The 22,294-nt window shown below is 43.4% G+C and overlaps 1 protein-coding gene across 1 annotated transcript in view; it reads right to left on the minus strand.

Moving 5' to 3' along the window:
- The window catches only part of LOC106598568 (potassium channel subfamily T member 2), a 58,269-nt gene that overhangs the window by 19,686 nt on the left and 16,289 nt on the right, over nt 1-22,294 (minus strand). Inside the window, exons 14-22 of the mRNA XM_014189602.2 lie at nt 13,197-13,305; nt 9,946-10,054; nt 5,418-5,567; nt 4,849-5,051; nt 4,410-4,614; nt 3,874-3,979; nt 3,428-3,600; nt 2,310-2,381; nt 1,817-1,951 (exon numbers count right to left, since the gene is read on the minus strand). Of these exons, the coding sequence (XP_014045077.1) occupies nt 1,817-1,951; nt 2,310-2,381; nt 3,428-3,600; nt 3,874-3,979; nt 4,410-4,614; nt 4,849-5,051; nt 5,418-5,567; nt 9,946-10,054; nt 13,197-13,305 (1,262 nt within the window). The remainder of the gene's footprint in view (nt 1-1,816; nt 1,952-2,309; nt 2,382-3,427; nt 3,601-3,873; nt 3,980-4,409; nt 4,615-4,848; nt 5,052-5,417; nt 5,568-9,945; nt 10,055-13,196; nt 13,306-22,294) is intronic.

Consider the following 22,294-nt stretch of genomic DNA (forward strand, 5'->3'; position numbering starts at 1 on the left):
TACCTGAACAGTGTCTGTACATTGATAGGGGTTGAGGTACCTGAACAGTGTCTGGACATTGATAGGGGTTGAGGTACCTGAACAGTGTCTGCACATTGATAGGGGTTGAGGTACCTGAACAGTGTCTGTACATTGATAGGGGTTGAGGTACCTGAACAGTGTCTATACATTGATAGGGGTTGAGGTACCTGAACAGTGTCTGGACATTGATAGGGGTTGAGGTACCTGAACAGTGTCTGCACATTGATAGGGGTTGAGGTACCTGAACAGTGTCTGTACATTGATAGGGGTTGAGGTACCTGAACAGTGTCTGTACATTGATAGGGGTTGAGGTACCTGAACAGTGTCTGTACATTGATAGGGGTTGAGGTACCTGAACAGTGTCTGCACATTGACAGGGGTTGAGGTACCTGAACAGTGTCTGCACATTGATAGGGGTTGAGGTACCTGAACAGTGTCTGCACATTGATAGGGGTTGAGGTACCTGAACAGTGTCTGTACATTGATAGGGGTTGAGGTACCTGAACAGTGTCTGGACATTGATAGGGGTTGAGGTACCTGAACAGTGTCTGCACATTGATAGGGGTTGAGGTACCTGAACAGTGTCTGCACATTGATAGGGGTTGAGGTACCTGAACAGTGTCTGTACATTGATAGGGGTTGAGGTACCTGAACAGTGTCTGTACATTGATAGGGGTTGAGGTACCTGAACAGTGTCTGTACATTGACAGGGGTTGAGGTACCTGAACAGTGTCTGTACATTGATAGGGGTTGAGGTACCTGAACAGTGTCTGGACATTGACAGGGGTTGAGGTACCTGGACAGTGTCTGCACATTGATAGGGGTTGAGGTACCTGAACAGTGTCTGCACATTGATAGGGGTTGAGGTACCTGAACAGTGTCTGGACATTGATAGGGGTTGAGGTACCTGAACAGTGTCTGTACATTGATAGGGATTGAGGTACCTGAACAGTGTCTGTACATTGATAGGGGTTGAGGTACCTGAACAGTGTCTGTACATTGATAGGGGTTGAGGTACCTGAACAGTGTCTGGACATTGATAGGGGTTGAGGTACCTGAACAGTGTCTGCACATTGATAGGGGTTGAGGTACCTGAACAGTGTCTGCACATTGATAGGGGTTGAGGTACCTGAACAGTGTCTGTACATTGATAGGGGTTGAGGTACCTGAACAGTGTCTGTACATTGATAGGGGTTGAGGTACCTGAACAGTGTCTGTACATTGACAGGGGTTGAGGTACCTGAACAGTGTCTGTACATTGATAGGGGTTGAGGTACCTGAACAGTGTCTGGACATTGACAGGGGTTGAGGTACCTGAACAGTGTCTGCACATTGATAGGGGTTGAGGTACCTGAACAGTGTCTGCACATTGATAGGGGTTGAGGTACCTGAACAGTGTCTGCACATTGATAGGGGTTGAGGTACCTGAACAGTGTCTGCACATTGATAGGGGTTGAGGTACCTGAACAGTGTCTGTACATTGATAGGGGTTGAGGTACCTGAACAGTGTCTGTACATTGATAGTGGTTGAGGTACCTGAACAGTGTCTGTACATTGATAGGGGTTGAGGTACCTGAACAGTGTCTGGACATTGATAGGGGTTGAGGTACCTGAACAGTGTCTGGACATTGATAGGGGTTGAGGTACCTGAACAGTGTCTGCACATTGATAGGGGTTGAGGTACCTGAACAGTGTCTGCACATTGATAGGGGTTGAGGTACCTGAACAGTGTCTGGACATTGATAGGGGTTGAGGTACCTGAACAGTGTCTGTACATTGATAGGGGTTGAGGTACCTGAACAGTGTCTGGACATTGACGATGGTCTTGGCGTCAGCCATGTAGTCCTCTTCTGCACTCATGGTGCTCTCCTTGTCCACCACCACCATGTTGGCTGCAAAATACACACCGCAACGCAGGAGGTCATCCAGGCTAGGAAAACACACACACACACACACATTTGACTTCTTGACATAAAGGACTAGACTTTTCCCTGACCAGGAAGAACTCTGGACCCTGCACATGAGCTAGCTATGACAGATTATCTGTGACGGATTCACTGTGGAGAGAGAATCGTAACTGATAGCATCTTGGAGGCTGTCAAGAAGGTGACTTTCTACACAGGACTTATGAGAAATTGCTTTTTTGGTTCACTCAGTCCGTTTCCTTGAGATGTACTCTTGACAGGGAGACAAGAAGTGGAAGGGTGCCACATACAATTGCAGAACAGGCACTAAAGAAGATGATGTATAAGGTTATAAGGTGTGTGATGATGCTGTGTGTCACATACTTATCGATGGAGCCCACCATGTAGTAAACCATGGGGAACCCACAGACAGCCTCCAGGAACTGTGGGTCAGGCCTGGTGAGACAACAGAACACTAATCAGAAGAGAACCATGGTGCTCTCCCAGAGGCTTGGCTGGTGGGTAAAACCCCACAATTCAGACAAAGATGTGTATTGGGTTTGCATGTCTCATAAAGATTACTTCATTATTCAATGTTTTAAATGTTTTACTGCATCAGGGATGGCATTCACAGCCGTTTTGGCTGTACAGCCTTCTTCGGTGTGTAGGATTTAATAGAATTCAATTCAATAGATATATATTGTCCATATGCACAGATATTGTTATTTTTGATGTCACAGTACCCAACCAGACATATCCGAAAGACACAGTTACTTTTGTAAAACAAACTAAATATGGCTGCTTTGCTTGAGGTAAAATCACAAGGTGAAAGTAAACCGGTACCAGGGGTATGCCATGGGTATGGCATACTGGTAAAACATGAGCCTATCACAATAATTAAAACTGTAGGCTATTACAATATTACTTATCATTACCGCATGCCAGTCGCATGAAAAATGAGCGAATGGACTTGAAAACTACTGGAAAATACACTCCAAAATGATGTGTGTCAAATTTGCTAAGGCAGAGATATGAGTGGCCGAGAACGAGACGTGCGTGGACACATCAATCCTCGTGCGGGGACGTATCAATTCAGGTTACAAGTGTAAGCTTATTTCAAAATCACCGAATGTAATTCCTTACATTTTTACGTGTTTCGTAACAGATGTCTCTTTCCGTTTCTCAAAAAAATATTTCGATGTATTCCCCAAAGGGAGAAAGAGCGAAATGTTTTCATTTCATCAGGACATCCCATTGAGGTCAGGACACCTCTTTTTCCAGGTTGCAAAATATTCCGGTAACTTTCCCCAAATTCGCAGGTTTCCAGAAATCCTGGGAATAAGATTCTGCTTATTCCCTAATTATTTCTGGAATATATTCTGGAAAACCTGGGATATGGGGAAAGGGAATCTTGCAACCCTACCTCTTTTAAATGGGAGACCTGGCCAATGAGGGCAGCTCAATAAAAAGGATAAAAGGATGTTTTGAAACAGTCTTCTTACTGATTATCCAGGAGCAGCACAATGGGGTTCAGCTCTTTCTTTAGTCTGTAGGAAGCTCTAAGCGGGACGATGAAGTTGTACAGTCCATTCCCCGCCGTCTCAGCTGACACAATGATCAGCTTGTTCTTAAAGCTGTAGGCTTTGGCATCCTCAAAGTTGTTATGCTTACAACCCTGTGGGGAAAATAAACCTATATTTGTGTGTTGTTGCTTTTTTAAATTATATATATATATATATGGAGTATATACAGTATATTTAACATAGGCTGTACTTGTGGGCCGATTTCCTGGACACAGATAGCGATTCTCCATTGTGCATGCATTTTTAGATTAGGACTCGGCTTAATCTGTGTCTGGAAACCAGCCTCAACAGTGCAAATGGGGAACATGACTTAAAACTACCTACAGTATATTGATTTAACTGAATAAGTGACTTGCATAATTTACCTTTTCCAGTCTGAGGCAACAGTATGGTACTTTCTCCTTCAATAGATGGCACAGTGTTGGAGAACTACCGATGTAGGGCAGGTTGGGAGGATAGCCTTTCATATAGCTTGAAATAAACACATACACAATTCATATCTTACTGCAGGGGTGGGCAGTAGGATGTGGATCTCCCATTCAAGTGAACGGCCAAACAAATGTCATCATTGTCTCACAATGCCTCATCTACCGCAGGGGTCTCCAATTCCAGTCTTGGAAAGCTACTGGTTATGCAATCTTTTGTTCCAGCCCAACACTAACCTACATGATTCAATCTATGCATGGTCTTCATTCTGGACCACAGGAGGCTGCTGAGAGGAGAACAGCTCATAGTAATAAAAGCTGGAACAGAGCAAATGGAATGGCATCAAACACATTAAAAACCATGTGTTTGATGTATTTGATACCATCCCGCCTTTTCCGCTCCAGTTATTACCACCAGCGAATCCTACCCAATTAAGGTGCCACCAACCTCCTGTGAAAAATAAAATAAAACATACCCCTCAGTTGATAGGTCCTCGTTGGAGGGCATGGTCTCGTCCTCTGATTGGTCGCTATAGAGGTCACCTGTGTGCATAGAGGAAGTGTCTGGCACCTCTAGCACTGGGCCGATGCTGGGCCTCCTGCTGTTACCCTTGATGTCCTCCGGGGGGAGACAGAGAGAGGGCCCACAGCCTGTGTCCTGGAGGTCTATGGCCACAGTGCCTGAACAAGGAAGGATACAAAGAACATACAACGTTTACAACATACTATTTATTGTGGGCATATTTCTGTGTCTTACATGTCAATTCATTTATCATTTTTTTCGAAAATACTATAGTAAAGTAAAAAAAAAAATACTTAAGTAGTATTTTTACTGAAGTACTTTACACCACTGCTTAATATACTTGTCCAATACATCACTTCATACTAGGTAGTATTGGAACTCATATTACTGACCCATGCAGGCGATTACACTGTGTACTGGCAAGCAGGGCCGGCTACCCGTCCTCTCCCTCTGGGTCTTAAAGGTAGTGTTCTCCTCCTTAGTGATGTTGATGTAGAAGCAGCTGTCATTGGGGCTCATTCTAAACTGTGGCCCGGGGTTCAGCAGGATGCTCTTACTGTCCTCCCGGCACACCCCGATCAGACACACGCCATACCTGAGGACAGTGATAGAGATATAGGGTTAGGGTTAGATCACATAGGCTGGAGGTTTAGAGGGCAATACGAAGAGGGAGAGTGACTCATAAATAGGGCTGGTTTTAAATGTGTAGGATCAGTGAACCTTTCAATCTTATTTGTGTGTACGGGATACGTGGACTGTTGGTGAAAAAGTGGGGATTGAGTTTGAGCCCACATGTCTGTTCCCATCCATGGATACAACTGAAATAGCACAGAAAATGGAACCATAGGAACCGGTATCAGAAGAAAATGTGGTCATTTGTCAGTAGTGAGGCTTAATAAGAGAAAGTATGCGACCCTAGACCCTGGGACCATGCTAAGAGGTATTGGTGTTAGCTACTTACTTCTTATGCGCGTGGAAGGAGGTGTAGGTGAAGCTTTTCCCCATATATTCTGAGAAGAAGATGCTGTCCCTCATGGTGATGTTGTAAACCTCATTCCCGGAACACTTGCCATAAGTCCTGTGCCACTCCTCTGGAGACTGCTGCCCCTCCCTGAAGCACACAGAGAAACGTATGGTAACACCTCCTGGGAATACACTATTCATAATGCATTACAAGCATAATTATAACATCTTATGAGCTGCTATATAATGCTGTGTAAAGCACTACGACGGTATTCATATGAAGTGTTACTTTTAGTTGGGTTCAGTCTGGGCTTTCGCTGCAGACAATTAACTAGGTACAATATGAGGGTCTGTAGCATTTCTCCCTTTCACAGACTTGGTGGGTTGAGACTTGGTGGGTTGGTGGGTAGAGACTTGGTGGGTTGGTGGGTAGAGACTTGGTGGGTGGAGACTTGGTGGGTTGGTGGGTAGAGACTTGGTGGGTTGGTGGGTAGAGACTTGGTGGGTTGGTGGGTAGAGACTTGGTGGGTTGAGACTTGGTGGGTTGATGGGTAGAGACTTGGTGGGTTGGTGGGTAGAGACTTGGTGGGTTGAGACTTGGTGGGTTGATGGGTAGAGTCTTGGTGGGTTGGTGGGTAGAGACTTGGTGGGTTGAGACTTGGTGGGTTGATGGGTAGAGACTTGGTGGGTTGGTGGGTAGAGACTTGGTGGGTTGAGACTTGGTGGGTTGATGGGTAGAGACTTGGTGGGTTGGTGGGTAGAGACTTGGTGGGTTGGTGGGTAGAGACTTGGTGGGTTGGTGGGTAGAGACTTGGTGGGTTGAGACTTGGTGGGTTGGTGGGTAGAGTCTTGGTGGGTTGGTGGGTAGAGACTTGGTGGGTTGAGACTTGGTGGGTTGATGGGTAGAGACTTGGTGGGTTGGTGGGTAGAGACTTGGTGGGTTGAGACTTGGTGGGTTGATGGGTAGAGACTTGGTGGGTTGGTGGGTAGAGACTTGGTGGGTTGGTGGGTAGAGACTTGGTGGGTTGGTGGGTAGAGACTTGGTGGGTTGAGACTTGGTGGGTTGGTGGGTAGAGACTTGGTGGGTTGGTGGGTAGAGACTTGGTGGGTTGAGACTTGGTGGGTTGATGGGTAGAGACTTGGTGGGTTGGTGGGTAGAGACTTGGTGGGTTGAGACTTGGTGGGTTGATGGGTAGAGTCTTGGTGGGTTGGTGGGTAGAGACTTGGTGGGTTGAGACTTGGTGGGTTGATGGGTAGAGACTTGGTGGGTTGGTGGGTAGAGACTTGGTGGGTTGAGACTTGGTGGGTTGATGGGTAGAGACTTGGTGGGTTGGTGGGTAGAGACTTGGTGGGTTGAGACTTGGTGGGTTGATGGGTAGAGACTTGGTGGGTTGGTGGGTAGAGACTTGGTGGGTTGAGACTTGGTGGGTTGATGGGTAGAGACTTGGTGGGTTGGTGGGTAGAGACTTGGTGGGTTGATGGGTAGAGACTTGGTGGGTTGGTGGGTAGAGACTTGGTGGGTGGAGACTTGGTGGGTTGATGGGTAGAGACTTGGTGGGTTGGTGGGTAGAGACTTGGTGGGTTGGTGGGTAGAGACTTGGTGGGTGGAGACTTGGTGGGTTGGTGGGTAGAGACTTGGTGGGTGGAGACTTGGTGGGTTGGTGGGTAGAGACTTGGTGGGTGGAGACTTGGTGGGTTGGTGGGTAGAGACTTGGTGGGTTGATGGGTAGAGACTTGGTGGGTTGGTGGGTAGAGACTTGGTGGGTTGGTGGGTAGAGACTTGGTGGGTGGAGACTTGGTGGGTTGGTGGGTAGAGACTTGGTGGGTTGATGGGTAGAGACTTGGTGGGTTGGTGGGTAGAGACTTGGTGGGTGGAGACTTGGTGGGTTGATGGGTAGAGACTTGGTGGGTTGGTGGGTAGAGACTTGGTGGGTTGATGGGTAGAGACTTGGTGGGTTGGTGGGTAGAGACTTGGTGGGTGGAGACTTGGTGGGTTGGTGGGTAGAGACTTGGTGGGTTGATGGGTAGAGACTTGGTGGGTTGGTGGGTAGAGACTTGGTGGGTTGGTGGGTAGAGACTTGGTGGGTGGAGACTTGGTGGGTTGGTGGGTAGAGACTTGGTGGGTTGATGGGTAGAGACTTGGTGGGTTGGTGGGTAGAGACTTGGTGGGTGGAGACTTGGTGGGTTGATGGGTAGAGACTTGGTGGGTTGGTGGGTAGAGACTTGGTGGGTTGATGGGTAGAGACTTGGTGGGTTGGTGGGTAGAGACTTGGTGGGTGGAGACTTGGTGGGTTGGTGGGTGGAGACTTGGTGGGTGGAGACTTGGTGGGTTGGTGGGTAGAGACTTGGTGGGTGGAGACTTGGTGGGTTGGTGGGTAGAGACTTGGTGGTTAGAAATGTGGTGGGTTGATGGGTAGAGACTTGAGGGGTTGGTGGGTGGAGACTTGGTGGGATGGGGGGTAGAGACTTGGTGGGTGGAGACTTGGTGGGTTAATGGGTAGAGACTTAGTGGTAGGTGGGTAGAGAACTGGTGGGTTGATGGGTAGAGAATTGGTGGGTTGGTGGGTAGAGACTTGGTGGGTTGGTGGGTGGAGACTTGGTGGTAGGTGGGTTAGTGGGTAAACACTTAGTGTTAGGGGGTTTGGTGGGTAGAGAATTGGTGGGGTGTTGGGTAGAGACTTAGTGGTAGGTGGGTTGCCTACTGTACTTTGCAGATCCTATGGAGTGTAGACCATTGAAGAGTCGACTAGATATGAGGGTGCAGGGATTGGTGGGTAGAGACTTGGTGGGTGGAGACTTGGTGGGTTGGTGGGTTGGTGGGTGGAGACTTGGTGGGATGGTGGGTAGAGACTTGGTGGGTTGGTGGGTAGAGACTTGGTGGGTTGGTGGGTAGAGACTTGGTGGGTGGAGACTTGGTGGGTTGATGGGTAGAGACTTGGTGGGTTGGTGGGTAGAGACTTGGTGGGTTGATGGGTAGAGAATTGGTGGGTTGGTGGGTAGAGACTTGGTGGGTAGAGACTTGATGGGTTGGTGGGTAGAGACTTGGTGGTAGGTGGGTTAGTGGGTAGACACTTGGTGGGTAGAGACTTGGTGGGTTGGTGGGTAGAGACTTGGTGGGTTAGTGGGTAGACACTTAGTGGTAGGGGGTTTGGTGGGTAGAGAATTGGTGGGGTGTTGGGTAGAGACTTAGTGGTAGGTGGGTAGAAACTTGGGGGTAGGGGGTGGGGTTGGTGGGTAGAGACTTGGTGGGTTGGTGGGTAGAGACTTGGTGGGTTAGTGGGTAGACACTTAGTGGTAGGGGGTTTGGTGGGTAGAGAATTGGTGGGGTGTTGGGTAGAGACTTAGTGGTAGGTGGGTAGAAACTTGGGGGTAGGGGGTGGGGTTGGTGGGTAGAGACTTGGTGGGTTGGTGGGTAGAGACTTAGTGGTAGGTGGGTAGAAACTTGGGGGTAGGGGGTGGGGTTGGTGGGTAGAGACTTGGTGGGTTGGTGGGTAGAGAATTGGTGGGGTGTTGGGTAGAGACTTAGTGGTAGGTGGGTTGCCTACTGTACTTTGCAGATCCTATGGAGTGTAGACCATTGAAGAGTCGACTAGATATGAGGGTGCAGGGATTGGTGGGTAGAGACTTGGTGGGTGGAGACTTGGTGGGTTGGTGGGTTGGTGGGTGGAGACTTGGTGGGATGGTGGGTAGAGACTTGGTGGGTTGGTGGGTAGAGACTTGGTGGGTTGGTGGGTAGAGACTTGGTGGGTGGAGACTTGGTGGGTTGATGGGTAGAGACTTGGTGGGTTGGTGGGTAGAGACTTGGTGGGTTGATGGGTAGAGAATTGGTGGGTTGGTGGGTAGAGACTTGGTGGGTAGAGACTTGATGGGTTGGTGGGTAGAGACTTGGTGGTAGGTGGGTTAGTGGGTAGACACTTGGTGGGTAGAGACTTGGTGGGTTGGTGGGTAGAGACTTGGTGGGTTAGTGGGTAGACACTTAGTGGTAGGGGGTTTGGTGGGTAGAGAATTGGTGGGGTGTTGGGTAGAGACTTAGTAGTAGGTGGGTAGAAACTTGGGGGTAGGGGGTGGGGTTGGTGGGTAGAGACTTGGTGGGTTGGTGGGTAGAGACTTGGTGGGTTAGTGGGTAGACACTTAGTGGTAGGGGGTTTGGTGGGTAGAGAATTGGTGGGGTGTTGGGTAGAGACTTAGTGGTAGGTGGGTAGAAACTTGGGGGGTAGGGGGGTGGGGTTGGTGGGTAGAGACTTGGTGGGTTGGTGGGTAGAGACTTAGTGGTAGGTGGGTAGAAACTTGGGGGTAGGGGGTGGGGTTGGTGGGTAGAGACTTGGTGGGTTGGTGGGTAGAGACTTAGTGGTAGGTGGGTAGAAACTTGGGGGTAGGGGGTGGGGTTGGTGGGTAGAGACTTGGTGGGTTGGTGGGTAGAGACTTAGTGGTAGGTGGGTTGCCTACTGTACTTTGCAGATCCTATGGAGTGTAGACCATTGAAGAGTCGACTAGATATGAGGGTGCAGGGTGGTTGTGTAACTTACCGGCCCTGTGAAGTGTGGACCAGTAGGGTTATGAGGGAGGAGGTTGCTGGACAGATGCAGTTCAGGGCCAACATGGCATACTTGAATTCCTCCTCACACACTACATGATCTGGGGAAACAGAGAGGAACAAGATTTGATGTCGTTTTAAAAAGAGTCTTACAGAGATGAGACTCCATAACCAGGTTTCCATCCAACCTTTTTATGCAAGTAAAGTACATGTCGGATAAAAAAAAATGTCACGACAGGCCTGATGGAAACAGCAAATTTGTCGATAAATTTATAAAATGGTGACAAAACAAAATACGCTAGACAAGGTGGGATCTTTTTGGTGTCGGTAAAGTTCAATATGCAGGAAATGGTGGTGAAAATGCTTTAATGAGCAAATATTGATATAATAACCGTCATATTGAAGTAAACTTGGAGTCACGCAATGATATGGTGTGTGGTCCTCCCACTACGACTCGGGAAAGCATGCAGTTTACTAGGTGGTGAAAGTATACACGGTGATTGATGTTCCTTTCCAATAAATATTGAGGGTCTTATTCTGGAGACAAGATGATCGATGCTGGGCTGCCTTTTGACAAATAAAAATAACCTTTCGTCTTTAGCTCTTTCGTCCACATTAATCTCATAATGTAGGCTATCCTACCCGCACTGTTTCTGCAAGCTGTTGGCTAGAGCGCACGAGCCAATACCAGAGTGGGCACACTTGCAATACAATGCAACATTTTTGGGGTACAAAACCATCAGTAGAGTTGAATATGCGAGAGAAACCCATTTAACGTTTAGTCTTTATTTGGTGCATGGGAATTTAACCACAAAATACAGTTGAAGTCGTAAGTTTACATACACATTAGCCAAACACATTTAAACTTCGTTTTTCACAATTCCTGACATTTAATCCTAGTAAAAATGTCCTGTCTTAGGTCAGTTAGGATCACCACTTTATTTTAAGAATGTGAAATGTCCGAATAATAGTGGAAAGAATGATTTATTTCAGCTTTTATTTCTTTCATCACATTCCCAGTGGGTCAGAAGTTTACATACACTCAATTAGTATTTGGTAGCATTGCCTTTAAACTGTTTAACTTGGGTCAAATGCTTCGGGTAGCCTTCCACAAGCTTCCCACAATAAATTGGGTGAATTTTGGCCCATTCCCCCTGACAGAGCTGGTGTAACTGAGTCAGGTTTGTAGGCCTCCTTGCTCTCACATGCTTTTTCAGTTCTACCCACACATTTTCTATAGGATTGAGGCCAGGGCTTTGTGATGGCCACTCCAATACCTTGACTTTGTTGTCCTTAAGCCAATTTGCCACAATTTTGGAAGTATGCTTGGGGTCATTGTCGATTTGCAAGACCCATTTGCTACCAAGCTTTAACTTCCTGACTGATGTCTTGAGATGTTGCTTCAATATATCCACATCATTTTCCTACCTCATGATGCCATCTATTTTGTGAAGTGCACCAGTCCCTCCTGCAGCAAAACAACCCCACAACATGATGCTGCCACCCCTGTGCTTCATGGTTGGGATGGTGTTCTTCGGCTTGCAAGCCTCCCCTTTTTCCTCCAAACATAACGATGGTCATTATGGCCAAACAGTTCTATTTTTGTTTCATCAGACCAGAGGACATTTCTACAAAAAGTACGATCTTTGTCCCCATGTGCAGTTGCAAACCGTAGTCTGGCTTTTTTTATGGTGGTTTTGGAGCTTTGGCTTCTTCCTTGCTGAGCGGCCTTTCAGGTTATGTCGATATAGGACTTGTTTTACTGTGGATATAGATACTTTTGTACTTGTTTCCTCCAGCATCTTCACAAGGTCCTTTGCTGTTGTTCTGGGATTGATTTGCACTTTTCGCACCAAAGTACGTTCATCTCTAGGAGACAGAACACGTCTCCTTCCTGAGCGGTATGACGGCTGCATGGTCCCATGGTGTTTATACTTGCATACTATTGTTTGTACAGATGAATGTGGTACCTTCAGGCGTTTGGAAATTGCTCCCAAGTGTGAACCAGACTTGTGGAGGTCTACAATTTTTTTTCTGAGGTCTTGGCTGATTTCTTTTGATTTCCCCATGATGTCAAGCAAAGAGGCACTGAGTTTGAAGGTAGGCCTTGAAATACATCCACAGGTACACCTCCAATTGACTCAAATTATGTCAATTAGACTATCAGAAACTTCTAAAGCCATGACATCATTTTCTGGAATTTTCCAAGCTATTTAAAGGCACAGTCAACTTAGTGTATTAAAACTTCTGACCCACTGGAATTGTGATACAGTGAATTATAAGTGAAATAATCTGTCTGTAAACAATTGTTGGAAAAATTACCTGTGTCACGCACAAAGTAGATGTCCTAACCGACTTGCCAAAACTATAGTTTGTTAACAAGAAATTTGTGGAGTGGTTGAAAAACGAGTTTTAATGACTCCAACCTAAGTGTCTGTAAACTTCAGACTTCAACTGTATATTGTCATGTGCACTACGCCATCACGCACAGGCTTTTATATGTGTCACGGGTGTCGTATGGATTTGACCAAAACGCAGCGGGAGTGTGCATACTCATCTTCTTTTTATTCGGCAGAAAGAAGGAAAACCAAAACAAAACACACGTATACAAAAACAACGACTATAAACAGTCCTGTAAGGCTTACAGCTATACAAGGAACAACTACCCACAAAATCCCATAGAAAAAACACCCCTCTTAAATAGGACCTTCAATTAGAAGCAACTAGGAGCAGCTGCTTCCAATTGAAGGTCAACCCAACAAACACCACATAGAAATAGACATACTAGAACTAACATAGAAATAGACTAACAAGAACTAACATAGAAATAGACTAACAAGAACATAACCCAACAAACCCCGAAACACTCTAAACAAACACCCCTCTTAAATATAAACATAGCCCATCAAACCCCGAAACACTTTAAACAAACACACCCCTGCCACGTCCTGACCAAACTACAATAACAAATAACCCCTTATACTGGTCAGGACGTGACAATATGCAACAGGTCAATTTCATGGAACATCTCTGGTGGGAAAATGAGCATATTGTTTTTATGCAGATTTTAGAATATTCACATGAAAATATTGCCAATTGGATGGAAACCCAGCTATTGAGACTAACCTAAATGCATAGAGGAGGGGTTACCCAGGTATTGGAGCCACAATTCAGAAAGATGTATGCCAAGGTCCCGAAACATCTAAACAAATGTCTCTTAACAAGACATTAGTCTGTCATTACCTGCAAATTTCACATGGAATTTATTCTCTGGCTTCAGAATCTGGACGTAAATGGGGCACTTTGGAGCAAAATCCTTCACAGCCCAAGCTCGCAAAATGGTCTGATGGTCCTTAAAGGTAAACAAGACAAAAATAATACATTAGAGGTTCATTTTTATTTGTTTGAACTGTTTTATGATTGATTGCTTTATGCATTGGTTAAAACACTGGCCACTAGAGGTATGTTTACGGAAGATGAGCAATACAAAGTCCCTCCGTCTACCTTGTATAGGTACTTGTCCTATTATAAGTGATGCTATTGCCGGTATGTACCATAGTATTGTCAACTCACTTTGCAATAAAAATATTTGTATTTTAGCGCCACAATGCTATAGCCAGTCTGATCAGACCATAGCTTCAACTCTACAAAACTGAATTAACTGCTGTATCAGAAATTAGAGGCATGTTTTCTATGACTCACACCCTACAGTCACTTGAAGTAAAGTTCTAATAAACTCTAATAGAACTAATAGAACTCTAATAAAGCTCTAATAAAACTCTAATAGAACTCCAACAGAACTAATAGAACTCTAATAGAGCTCTAATAGAACTAATATAACTCTAATATATCTCTAATAGAAATTGAATAGAACGAATATAACTCTAATAAAACTTGAATAGAAGTAATAGAACTCTAATAGAACTAATAGAACTCTAATAGAACTCTAATAGAACTAAAAGAACTCTAATAGTGTAACGCCCTGGCCATAGAGAGGGGTTTTTGTTCTTTATTTTGGTTAGGCCAGGGTGTTACATTGGGTGGGCGTTCTATGTGCATCTTTCTATGTTGGTTTTTCATTGATTTTGGCCGTGTGGCTTCCAATCAGGCACAGCTGTAGATTGTTGTTGCTGATTGGGAGTCACACATAAGTGCCTGTTTTTCCGTAGGGAGTTTTGTGGGTAATTGTTTCTGTTTAGTGTTTGCACCTGACAGGACTGTTTGGCTGTCGGTTGTCTTGTTTTGTTTTGTTTTGTATAGTGTTCTTTCTGTTATTAAATTCAATGATGAACACTAACTCCGCTGCGCCTTGGTCTACTCTCTCTCCCGACAGCCGTTACAGAATTACCCACCACAAGAAGACCAAGCAGCGGAGTAAGGAGCAGAGCAAGGTTAAGAACCAGGAAAAAAGTTATCTGGAGTCATGGACTTGGGAGGAAATCCTGGATGGGAAAGGACCATGGTCTCAAGCGGGGGATTATCGCCACCCGCAATGGGAAATAGAAGAGTCGAGAGCTGAGAGGCGCTGGTACGAAGAGAGGGAGCGCAACGGATACGGGAGGCAGCCCCAAAAAATGTTTGGGGGGGGCACACGGGGAGATTGGCGGAGTCAGCCGGTAGACCTGAGTCAACTCCCCGTGCTTACAGGAGGCAGCGCAGTACTGGTCAGACACCGTGTTATGTGGTCAAGCGCACGGTGTCCCCAGTGCGCGTTCAAAGCCCGATGCGCTACATACCAGCCCCCCGCAAGTGCCATGCGAGGGCAGGCATCGAGCCAGGACGGGTTGTGCCAGCTCAGCGCATCTGGTCTCCAGTGTGCCTTTTCGGGCCAAGGTATCCTGCACCGGCTCTGCGCACTGTGTCTCCAGGGCGCTGGGAGGGTCCAGTTCGCCCAATGCCTGCTCTCCGCCCGTGCCGGGCCAAAGTGGGCATTCAGCCTGGAGTATGGGTAAAGAGCGTAAAGTCTAGAACTCCAGTGTTCCCCCACAGCCCGGTTTATCCTGTGCCTCTTCCTCGGACCAGGCCTCCAGTGGATCTCTCCAGCCTGGTCCGTCCTGTGCCACCTCCCAGGACTAGGCCTCCAGTGGGTCTCCCCATCCTGGTTAAGCCTGTGCCTCCTCCTCGGACCAGGCCTCCAGTGGATCTCTCTAGCCTGGTCCATCCTGTGCCACCTCCCAGGACTAGGCCTCCAGTGGGTCTCCCCATCCTGGTCCGTCCTGTGCCGCCTCCTAGGACTAGGCCTCCAGTGGGTCTCACCAGTCCAGAGCTGCCAGAGCTGCCCGCCAGTCCGGAGCCGCCAGAGCCGCCCGCCAGTCTGGAGCCGCCAGAGCCGCCCGCCAGTCCGGAGCCGCCAGAGCCGCCCGCCAGTCCGGAGCCGCCAGAGCCGCCCGCCAGTCCGGAGCCGCCAGAGCCGCCCGCCAGTCCGGAGCCGCCAGAGCCGCCGCCTGTCCGGAGCCGCCAGAGCCGCCCGCCTGTCCGGAGCCGCCAGAGCCTCCCACCTGTCCGGAGCAGTCAGAGCCGCCGCCGTAAGAAGGCCCAACCGGACCCTCCCCTTCAGAGTCAGGTTTTGCGGTCGGAGTCCACACCTTGGGGGGCGGTACTGTAACGCCCTGGTCATAGAGAGGGGGTTTTGTTCTTTATTTTGGTTAGGCCAGGGTGTTACATTGGGTGGGCGTTCTATGTGCATTTTTCTATGTTGGTTTGTTTCATTGATTTTGGCTGGGTGGCTTCCAATCAGGCACAGCTGTAGAGTGTTGTTGCTGATTGGGAGTCACACATAAGTGCCTGTTTCTTTCCGTTGGGGTTTTGTGGGTAATTGTTTCTGTTTAGTGTTTGCACCTGACAGGACTGTTTGGCTGTCGGTTTTCTTGTTTTGTATAGTGTTCTTTCTGTTATTAAATTCAATGATGAACACTAACTCCGCTGCGCCTTGGTCTACTCTCTCTCCCGACAGCCGTTACAAATAGAACTAATATAACTCTAATACAACTCTAATAGAACTAATATAATTCTAATAGAACTAATAAAACTCTAAAGGAACTCGAATAGAACTACTAGAACTCGAATAGAACTACTAGAACTCGAATAGAACAAATATAACTAATAGAACTCTAATATAATTAATAGAACTCTAATAGGACTCAAATAGAACTAATAAAACTCTAATAGAACTAACATAACTCTAATAGAACTAATAGAACTCTAATAGAACTAATAGAACTCTAATAGAACTAATACAACTCTAATAGAACCAATAGAACTCTAATAGAACTCGAATATAACTAACAGAACTCTAATATAATTAATATAACTCGAATATAACTAATAGAACTCTAATAGAACTCTAATAGAACTCTAATTCAGCGTTTCTTAAAGTATGGTGGGTAGTGACGTAAATGTATAATTATTTCATTAATTACTGGAATTTATTTGGCCAAGTGCAACTGTGCTCTCTGTTCAGTGCGCTCTCTGCTTAGCAGCGGTCTCTGCTCAGTTTGGCAGCTGCGCAAGTGTGTGTTTCTGCAGTTTTCTTGAAGATCACTCCGCGACCCACACGCTGCAGCGCTGTCGTTCAAGCCACTGACTTGTTATTCCCACTCGCCATCACGAAATGGACACATGCTAGACACAAGTTCTGACTGAGCTCAATCGTCATGAAACGCAAATGGATAATTCTGAAACTAACGGGAACTTCTATGTCCTCAGGGTCAATTTTGGCGATTTTATAAAAAAAATACATGTTTTTATTCTTTATATGTTAAGTTCACACTACAATCACCCCATATTCTTTTCAACACCTCTCTATCAAGTATTTTTAGCTACTTTTCAGATGCATTTTATACCTACATTTCACTGTTTTGCCCTTGTCCCTGACCCAGACTGAGCTTCTACTACGTTTTTCTATGAAAAAACATTAATAAATACACATTATGTAATGTTATCTTCTAGAGAAAGAGTCAATTAAATAAAATCATATCAATATTTATTGTGAGTATGCCCTTTATATTGTTATTTACACAAAATATACCTGTCCTTTGGTAGTGGTGTCATTTCCACCACTGAGGGCAAATTCCTCATTAATAAAGTTTTGTCAAGAGAATGTTAATTTAGTTACCATGGAAACGTATTATGACCCTGAAGCACATGGCTGCAGAGGACAGTTGTTCCAGGTGTGATGTCCAGAAATCTACGTAAATATTGCTTGTGTAGAGAATATTTTTACTGTCAGTCATTTCCAAACAGGCTACAATTTCTTTAATTTGTGGTAGAATTTTGATTTTTTTAAATATATTTGATGTATTTAGTGTAAACCATATACTAGCTGTAATACTGGCCAAAGCATGCTAAGCAGTCTGTCATTTTTCTCCAAAAACAGCAGAAGCGTAATTTCCATCACAGTCATTTCTATCAGTCATTTCCATCACAAACTTAACTGTGGTGGAAATGACAGAACGTGGTGGAAATGACAAAAATCCATTATGTTATTACTTTTTACTTAAAAAAAAAAATCTAGGCTTATTTAATCATGTTTTAAATTACTTTAATCTAGAAAATGCTCCAAGTTGTGCACAATTGGAAAACTTAAGTAGTATTTTTCTTTGTTTTTAGAAGATGCTACATAAAAACAGCACAGACATAGAAACAAAATAAAACATTATCCTATACGACAGCGGTCCCCAACTCCCGGGCTGCGGACCGGGACCGGTCCGTGGGTCATTTGGTACCGGGCCGCAGAGAAATAATAAATAACTTACATTATTTTTGTTTTATTTATTATCTGTCTGAACGATGTTTTATTTTGAAAAATGAACGCGGAGCACAGACACCTTTTCTTATACACAGAAATAAGATGGTTATCCCGAGGGAGATCACTGGCCAGAGTGTTTGAATTACGAGAGCCGCTGCAGAGATTTCTCTTAGAAAAAAAGTCACCGCTGGCAGCACAATTCAGTGACGAGGAATGGGTCGCAAAACTCGCTTACTTGTGCGACATATTCAACCTGCTCAATGAACTCAATCGGTCACTTCAGGGGAAAATGACAACTGTCTTCAAGTTGGCAGATAAAGTAGCTGCATTTAAAGCCAAACTGGATTTGTGGGGACGGCGCGTGAACAGAGGTATATTTGACATGTTTCAAACATTCGCGGTGATTTTGGAAGAAACTGAGCCCGAGCCTTCATTGTCCCAGCTGGTGCACGATCCGCTGTCTTTGCTTTTAAAAGAGTTTGAGCGCTACTTCCCAACCACAAAAGACCCACGAACTGCCAAGGAATGGATCCGTGACCCATTTGTCAAAAAACCAGGTGAATCCAGCATGTCTATGCAAGAAGAAGATCAACTGCTGGAGATCGCAAATGACGGCGGTAAAATGGTGTTTCAATACATTTTAATTTCTGAAAGCTTGCTGGGCCAAAGTGCCCAAAGTTGCAGAATCACCCAAATATAGTGATGACTTTTTGTCTCTTTCATACAAACTTTAAGAAATAACGAGGAGCACTCACAATGTGTTTTGTGTGGGTAAGTGCTTAGTAATGAGTCTCTCACTACGAACAAATTAATAAAACGACACATCCTGACCAAACACCCAGGCACAACATGACGTTCTTTCAGAACAGGGCAGAATGCTTCAGGAAACAGTGCTTCGAAAGTGGAAAAGTCAACTAGCAAGGCATTGTTGTAATTTAATAACAGGTGATGATAAGCAGAAATAAGGGAGTACCATCTCTCATAGTAGTAGATGTGAGTTTCTCTTTCAAACAATCCCCTAGCCTTGTAATGTTACACAGCTAATAGCTAACGTTAGCCAAAGCTAGCTAACTAGCTACTGATAATTCAACCCTAAGAAACAGTACAGATGAAGATTAAAAATGATCAGGCCTACTGTACAAATTATTGTTGAAAACAAGTCTAGATTGGAACTTGCTGTTAAAATACAATAATAACTGTTATTCTGAACTGGAATAAACTGATTGAAGCAAGATGCTTTTTGAGGTAAACACTCACACAGTTCTGGGTTGTTCATCCGCTGCAGGAAGCGGTGACTGAGAAAGCAGTAGATGATCTGGTCCAGTTTGGCACCATATACCTATGCAAGTCAGGGTTCTCAAGTACAGAAACAGTGTCAATGCTGAGCATGACCTCAGTGTTGCACTGTTAAAAACTGAGCCCAGAATAGACATGCTTGTTGAAAACTTCAGCCAGCTACACACCTTTCATTAGGACTCTGTGTGTTTTCTGGTCTACATCTGTGTGATGTGATCAATCAGTTAATTACAGTTCAGAATAAAAACATATGTATTTTAACAGCAACAGTTCCAACCTAGACTTTCTATCAACAATAATGTATACAGTATGATTGTCACGTTCGTTGGAATAAATGTCGGACCAAGGCATAGCGAATGTTGAGTTCCACATTATTTATTAGAAAGTGAAACTAAGCAAAGACAAAAACAAATAAACAATAAACTAACAACGAACCGTGACTATAGAGATGCTACATGCACTAACTCAAAACAAACAATATCCCATAACCCACAGGTGGAAAAAATGCTACTTAAGTATGATCCCCAATTAGAGACAACGATAACCAGCTGCCTCTAATTGGGAATCATACAAATCACCAACATAGAAAATAAACCTAGAAACCCACATAGAAAATATAAACTAGAACAACCCCCCAGTCACGCCCTGACCTACTCTACCATAGAAAATAAAAGCTTTCTATGGTCAGGACAAGACAAAGATGTACAGTAGGCCTGAATTGTTTATCTGTACTGTTACTTAGGGTTCCACTATCAACAAGCCTGTGTGTGTGTGTGTGTGTGTGTGTGTGTGTGTGTGTGTGTGTGTGTGTGTGTGTGTGTGTGTGTGTGTGTGTGTGTGTGTGTGTGTGTGTGTGTTCTGTCATACATCTGTGTGATGTGATCAATCAGTTTATTCCAGTTCAGAATGAAATCATTTGTTGTATTTAACAGCAACAGTTTCAACCTAGACAGGTATGAGTGTTTTCAATGGGGAAAAATAAACATGAAAATATATTTATGGGTATTTCATTGTTATTTGTTTTTGTCTATATTGCATTTTTTTTGGCATAAAGGCAATGAAGTGTACCGATATTTACGTATAGTTGCATGTTTTCCTAAGCTTGGGTCCCAGGAAAACACAGAATTTCTATTTTGGGTCCCAGGCTGAAAAAGTTTAAGAACCCCTGCTCTAATAGAACTAATAGAACTAATAGAACTAATAGAACTCTAATAGCACTATTAGAACACTATTAGAACTCTATTAGAATGAATAGAACTCTAATAGAACTAATATAACTCTAATAGAACTAACATAACTCTAACAGAACTGTAATACAACTAATATAACTAATATTTCTCTAATAGAACTATTAGAACTCTAATATAACTAATATAACTCTAATATAACTAATAGAGCTCTAATATAACTAATATAACTCTAATATAACTCTAATAGAACTAATAGAACTCTAATAGAACCAATAGAACTCTAATAGAACTAACAGAACTCTAATAGAACTAACAGAACTCTAATAGAACTAATAGAACTCTAATAGAACTAATGTAACTAATAGAACTAACATAACTCTAACAGAACTCTAATAGAACTAATAGAACTCTAATAGAACTAACATAACTCTAATTGAACTAACATAACTCTAATTGAACTAACATAACTCTAATATAACTAATAACTATTATAACTCTAATATAACTAATAGAGCTCTAATATAACTAATATAACTCTAATAGAACTAATATAACTAATAGAACTCTATTATTACTAATAGAACTCTAATCGAACTAATAGAACTAATATAACTAATATTTCTCTAATAGAACTATTAGAACTCTAATAGAACTAATAGAACTCTAATATAACTAATATAACTAATAGAGCTCTAATATAACTAATAGAACTCTAATATAACTAATATAACTAATAGAACTCTAATATAACTAATAGAACTCTAATAGAACTAATAGAACTAATAGAGCTCTAATAGAACTAATAGAACTCTAATAGAACTAATAGAACTCTAATAGAACTAATAGAACTCTAATATAACTCTAATATAACTAACAGAACTCTAATATAACTAATATAACTAATAGAAATCTAATAGAACTAACATGACTCTAATAGAACTAACATAACTCTAATAGACCTAATAGAACTCTAATAGAAATGTAATAAAACTAATATAACTACTATTTCTCTAATAGAACTATTAGAACTCTAATATAACTAATAGAACTCTAATAGAACTAATATAACTAATAGAGCTCTAATAGAACTCTAATAGAACTCATAGAACTCTAATATAACTAATATAACTCTAATAGAACTCTAATAGAACTCTAATAGAACTAACAGAACTCTAATAACTCTAATCGAACTAACATAACTCTAATAGACCTAATAGAACTAATTGAACTCTAATAGAACTGTAATAAAACTAATATAACTAATATTTCTCTAATAGAACTATTAGAACTCTAAAATAACTAATATAACTCTAATATAACTAATAGAGCTCTAATAGAACTAATAGAACTCTAATATAACTAATATAACTAATATAACTCTAATAGAACTAATAGAACTCTAATAGAACTCTAATAAAACTAACAGAACTCTAATAGAACTAACAGAACTCTAATAGAACTAAAAGAACTCTAATAGAGCTCTAATATAACTAATGTAACTTATAGAACTAACATAACTCTAATAGAACTCTAATAGAACTCATAGAACTCTAATAGAACTCTAATAGAACTAATAGAACTCTAATAGAACTAACAGAACTCTAATATAACTAATATTTCTCTAACAGAACTCTAATAGAACTAATAGAACTCTAATTGAACTGACATAACTCTAATTGAACTAACATAACTCTAATTGAACTAATATAACTCTAATATAACTAATATAACTCTAATAGAACTAATAGAACTCTAATAGAACTCTAATAGAACTCTAATAAAACTCTAATAAAACTCTAATAAAACTCTAATAAAACTAACAGAACTCTAATAGAACTAACAGAACTCTAATACATTTACATTCACATTTAAGTCATTTAGCAGACGACTTACAGAGCGACTTACAAATTGGTGCATTCACCTTATGATATCCAGTGGAACCACCACTTTACAATAATGCATCTAAATCTTTTAAGGGGGGGGGTTTAGAAGGATTACTTTATCCTATCCCAGGTATTCCTTAAAGAGGTGGGGTTTCAGGTGTCTCCGGAAGGTGGTGATTGACTCCGCTGTCCTGGCGTCGTAAGGGAGCTTGTTCCACCATTGGG

Source organism: Salmo salar, chromosome ssa03, assembly GCF_905237065.1.
Source record: "Salmo salar chromosome ssa03, Ssal_v3.1, whole genome shotgun sequence".
Lineage (NCBI taxonomy): Eukaryota > Metazoa > Chordata > Actinopteri > Salmoniformes > Salmonidae > Salmo > Salmo salar.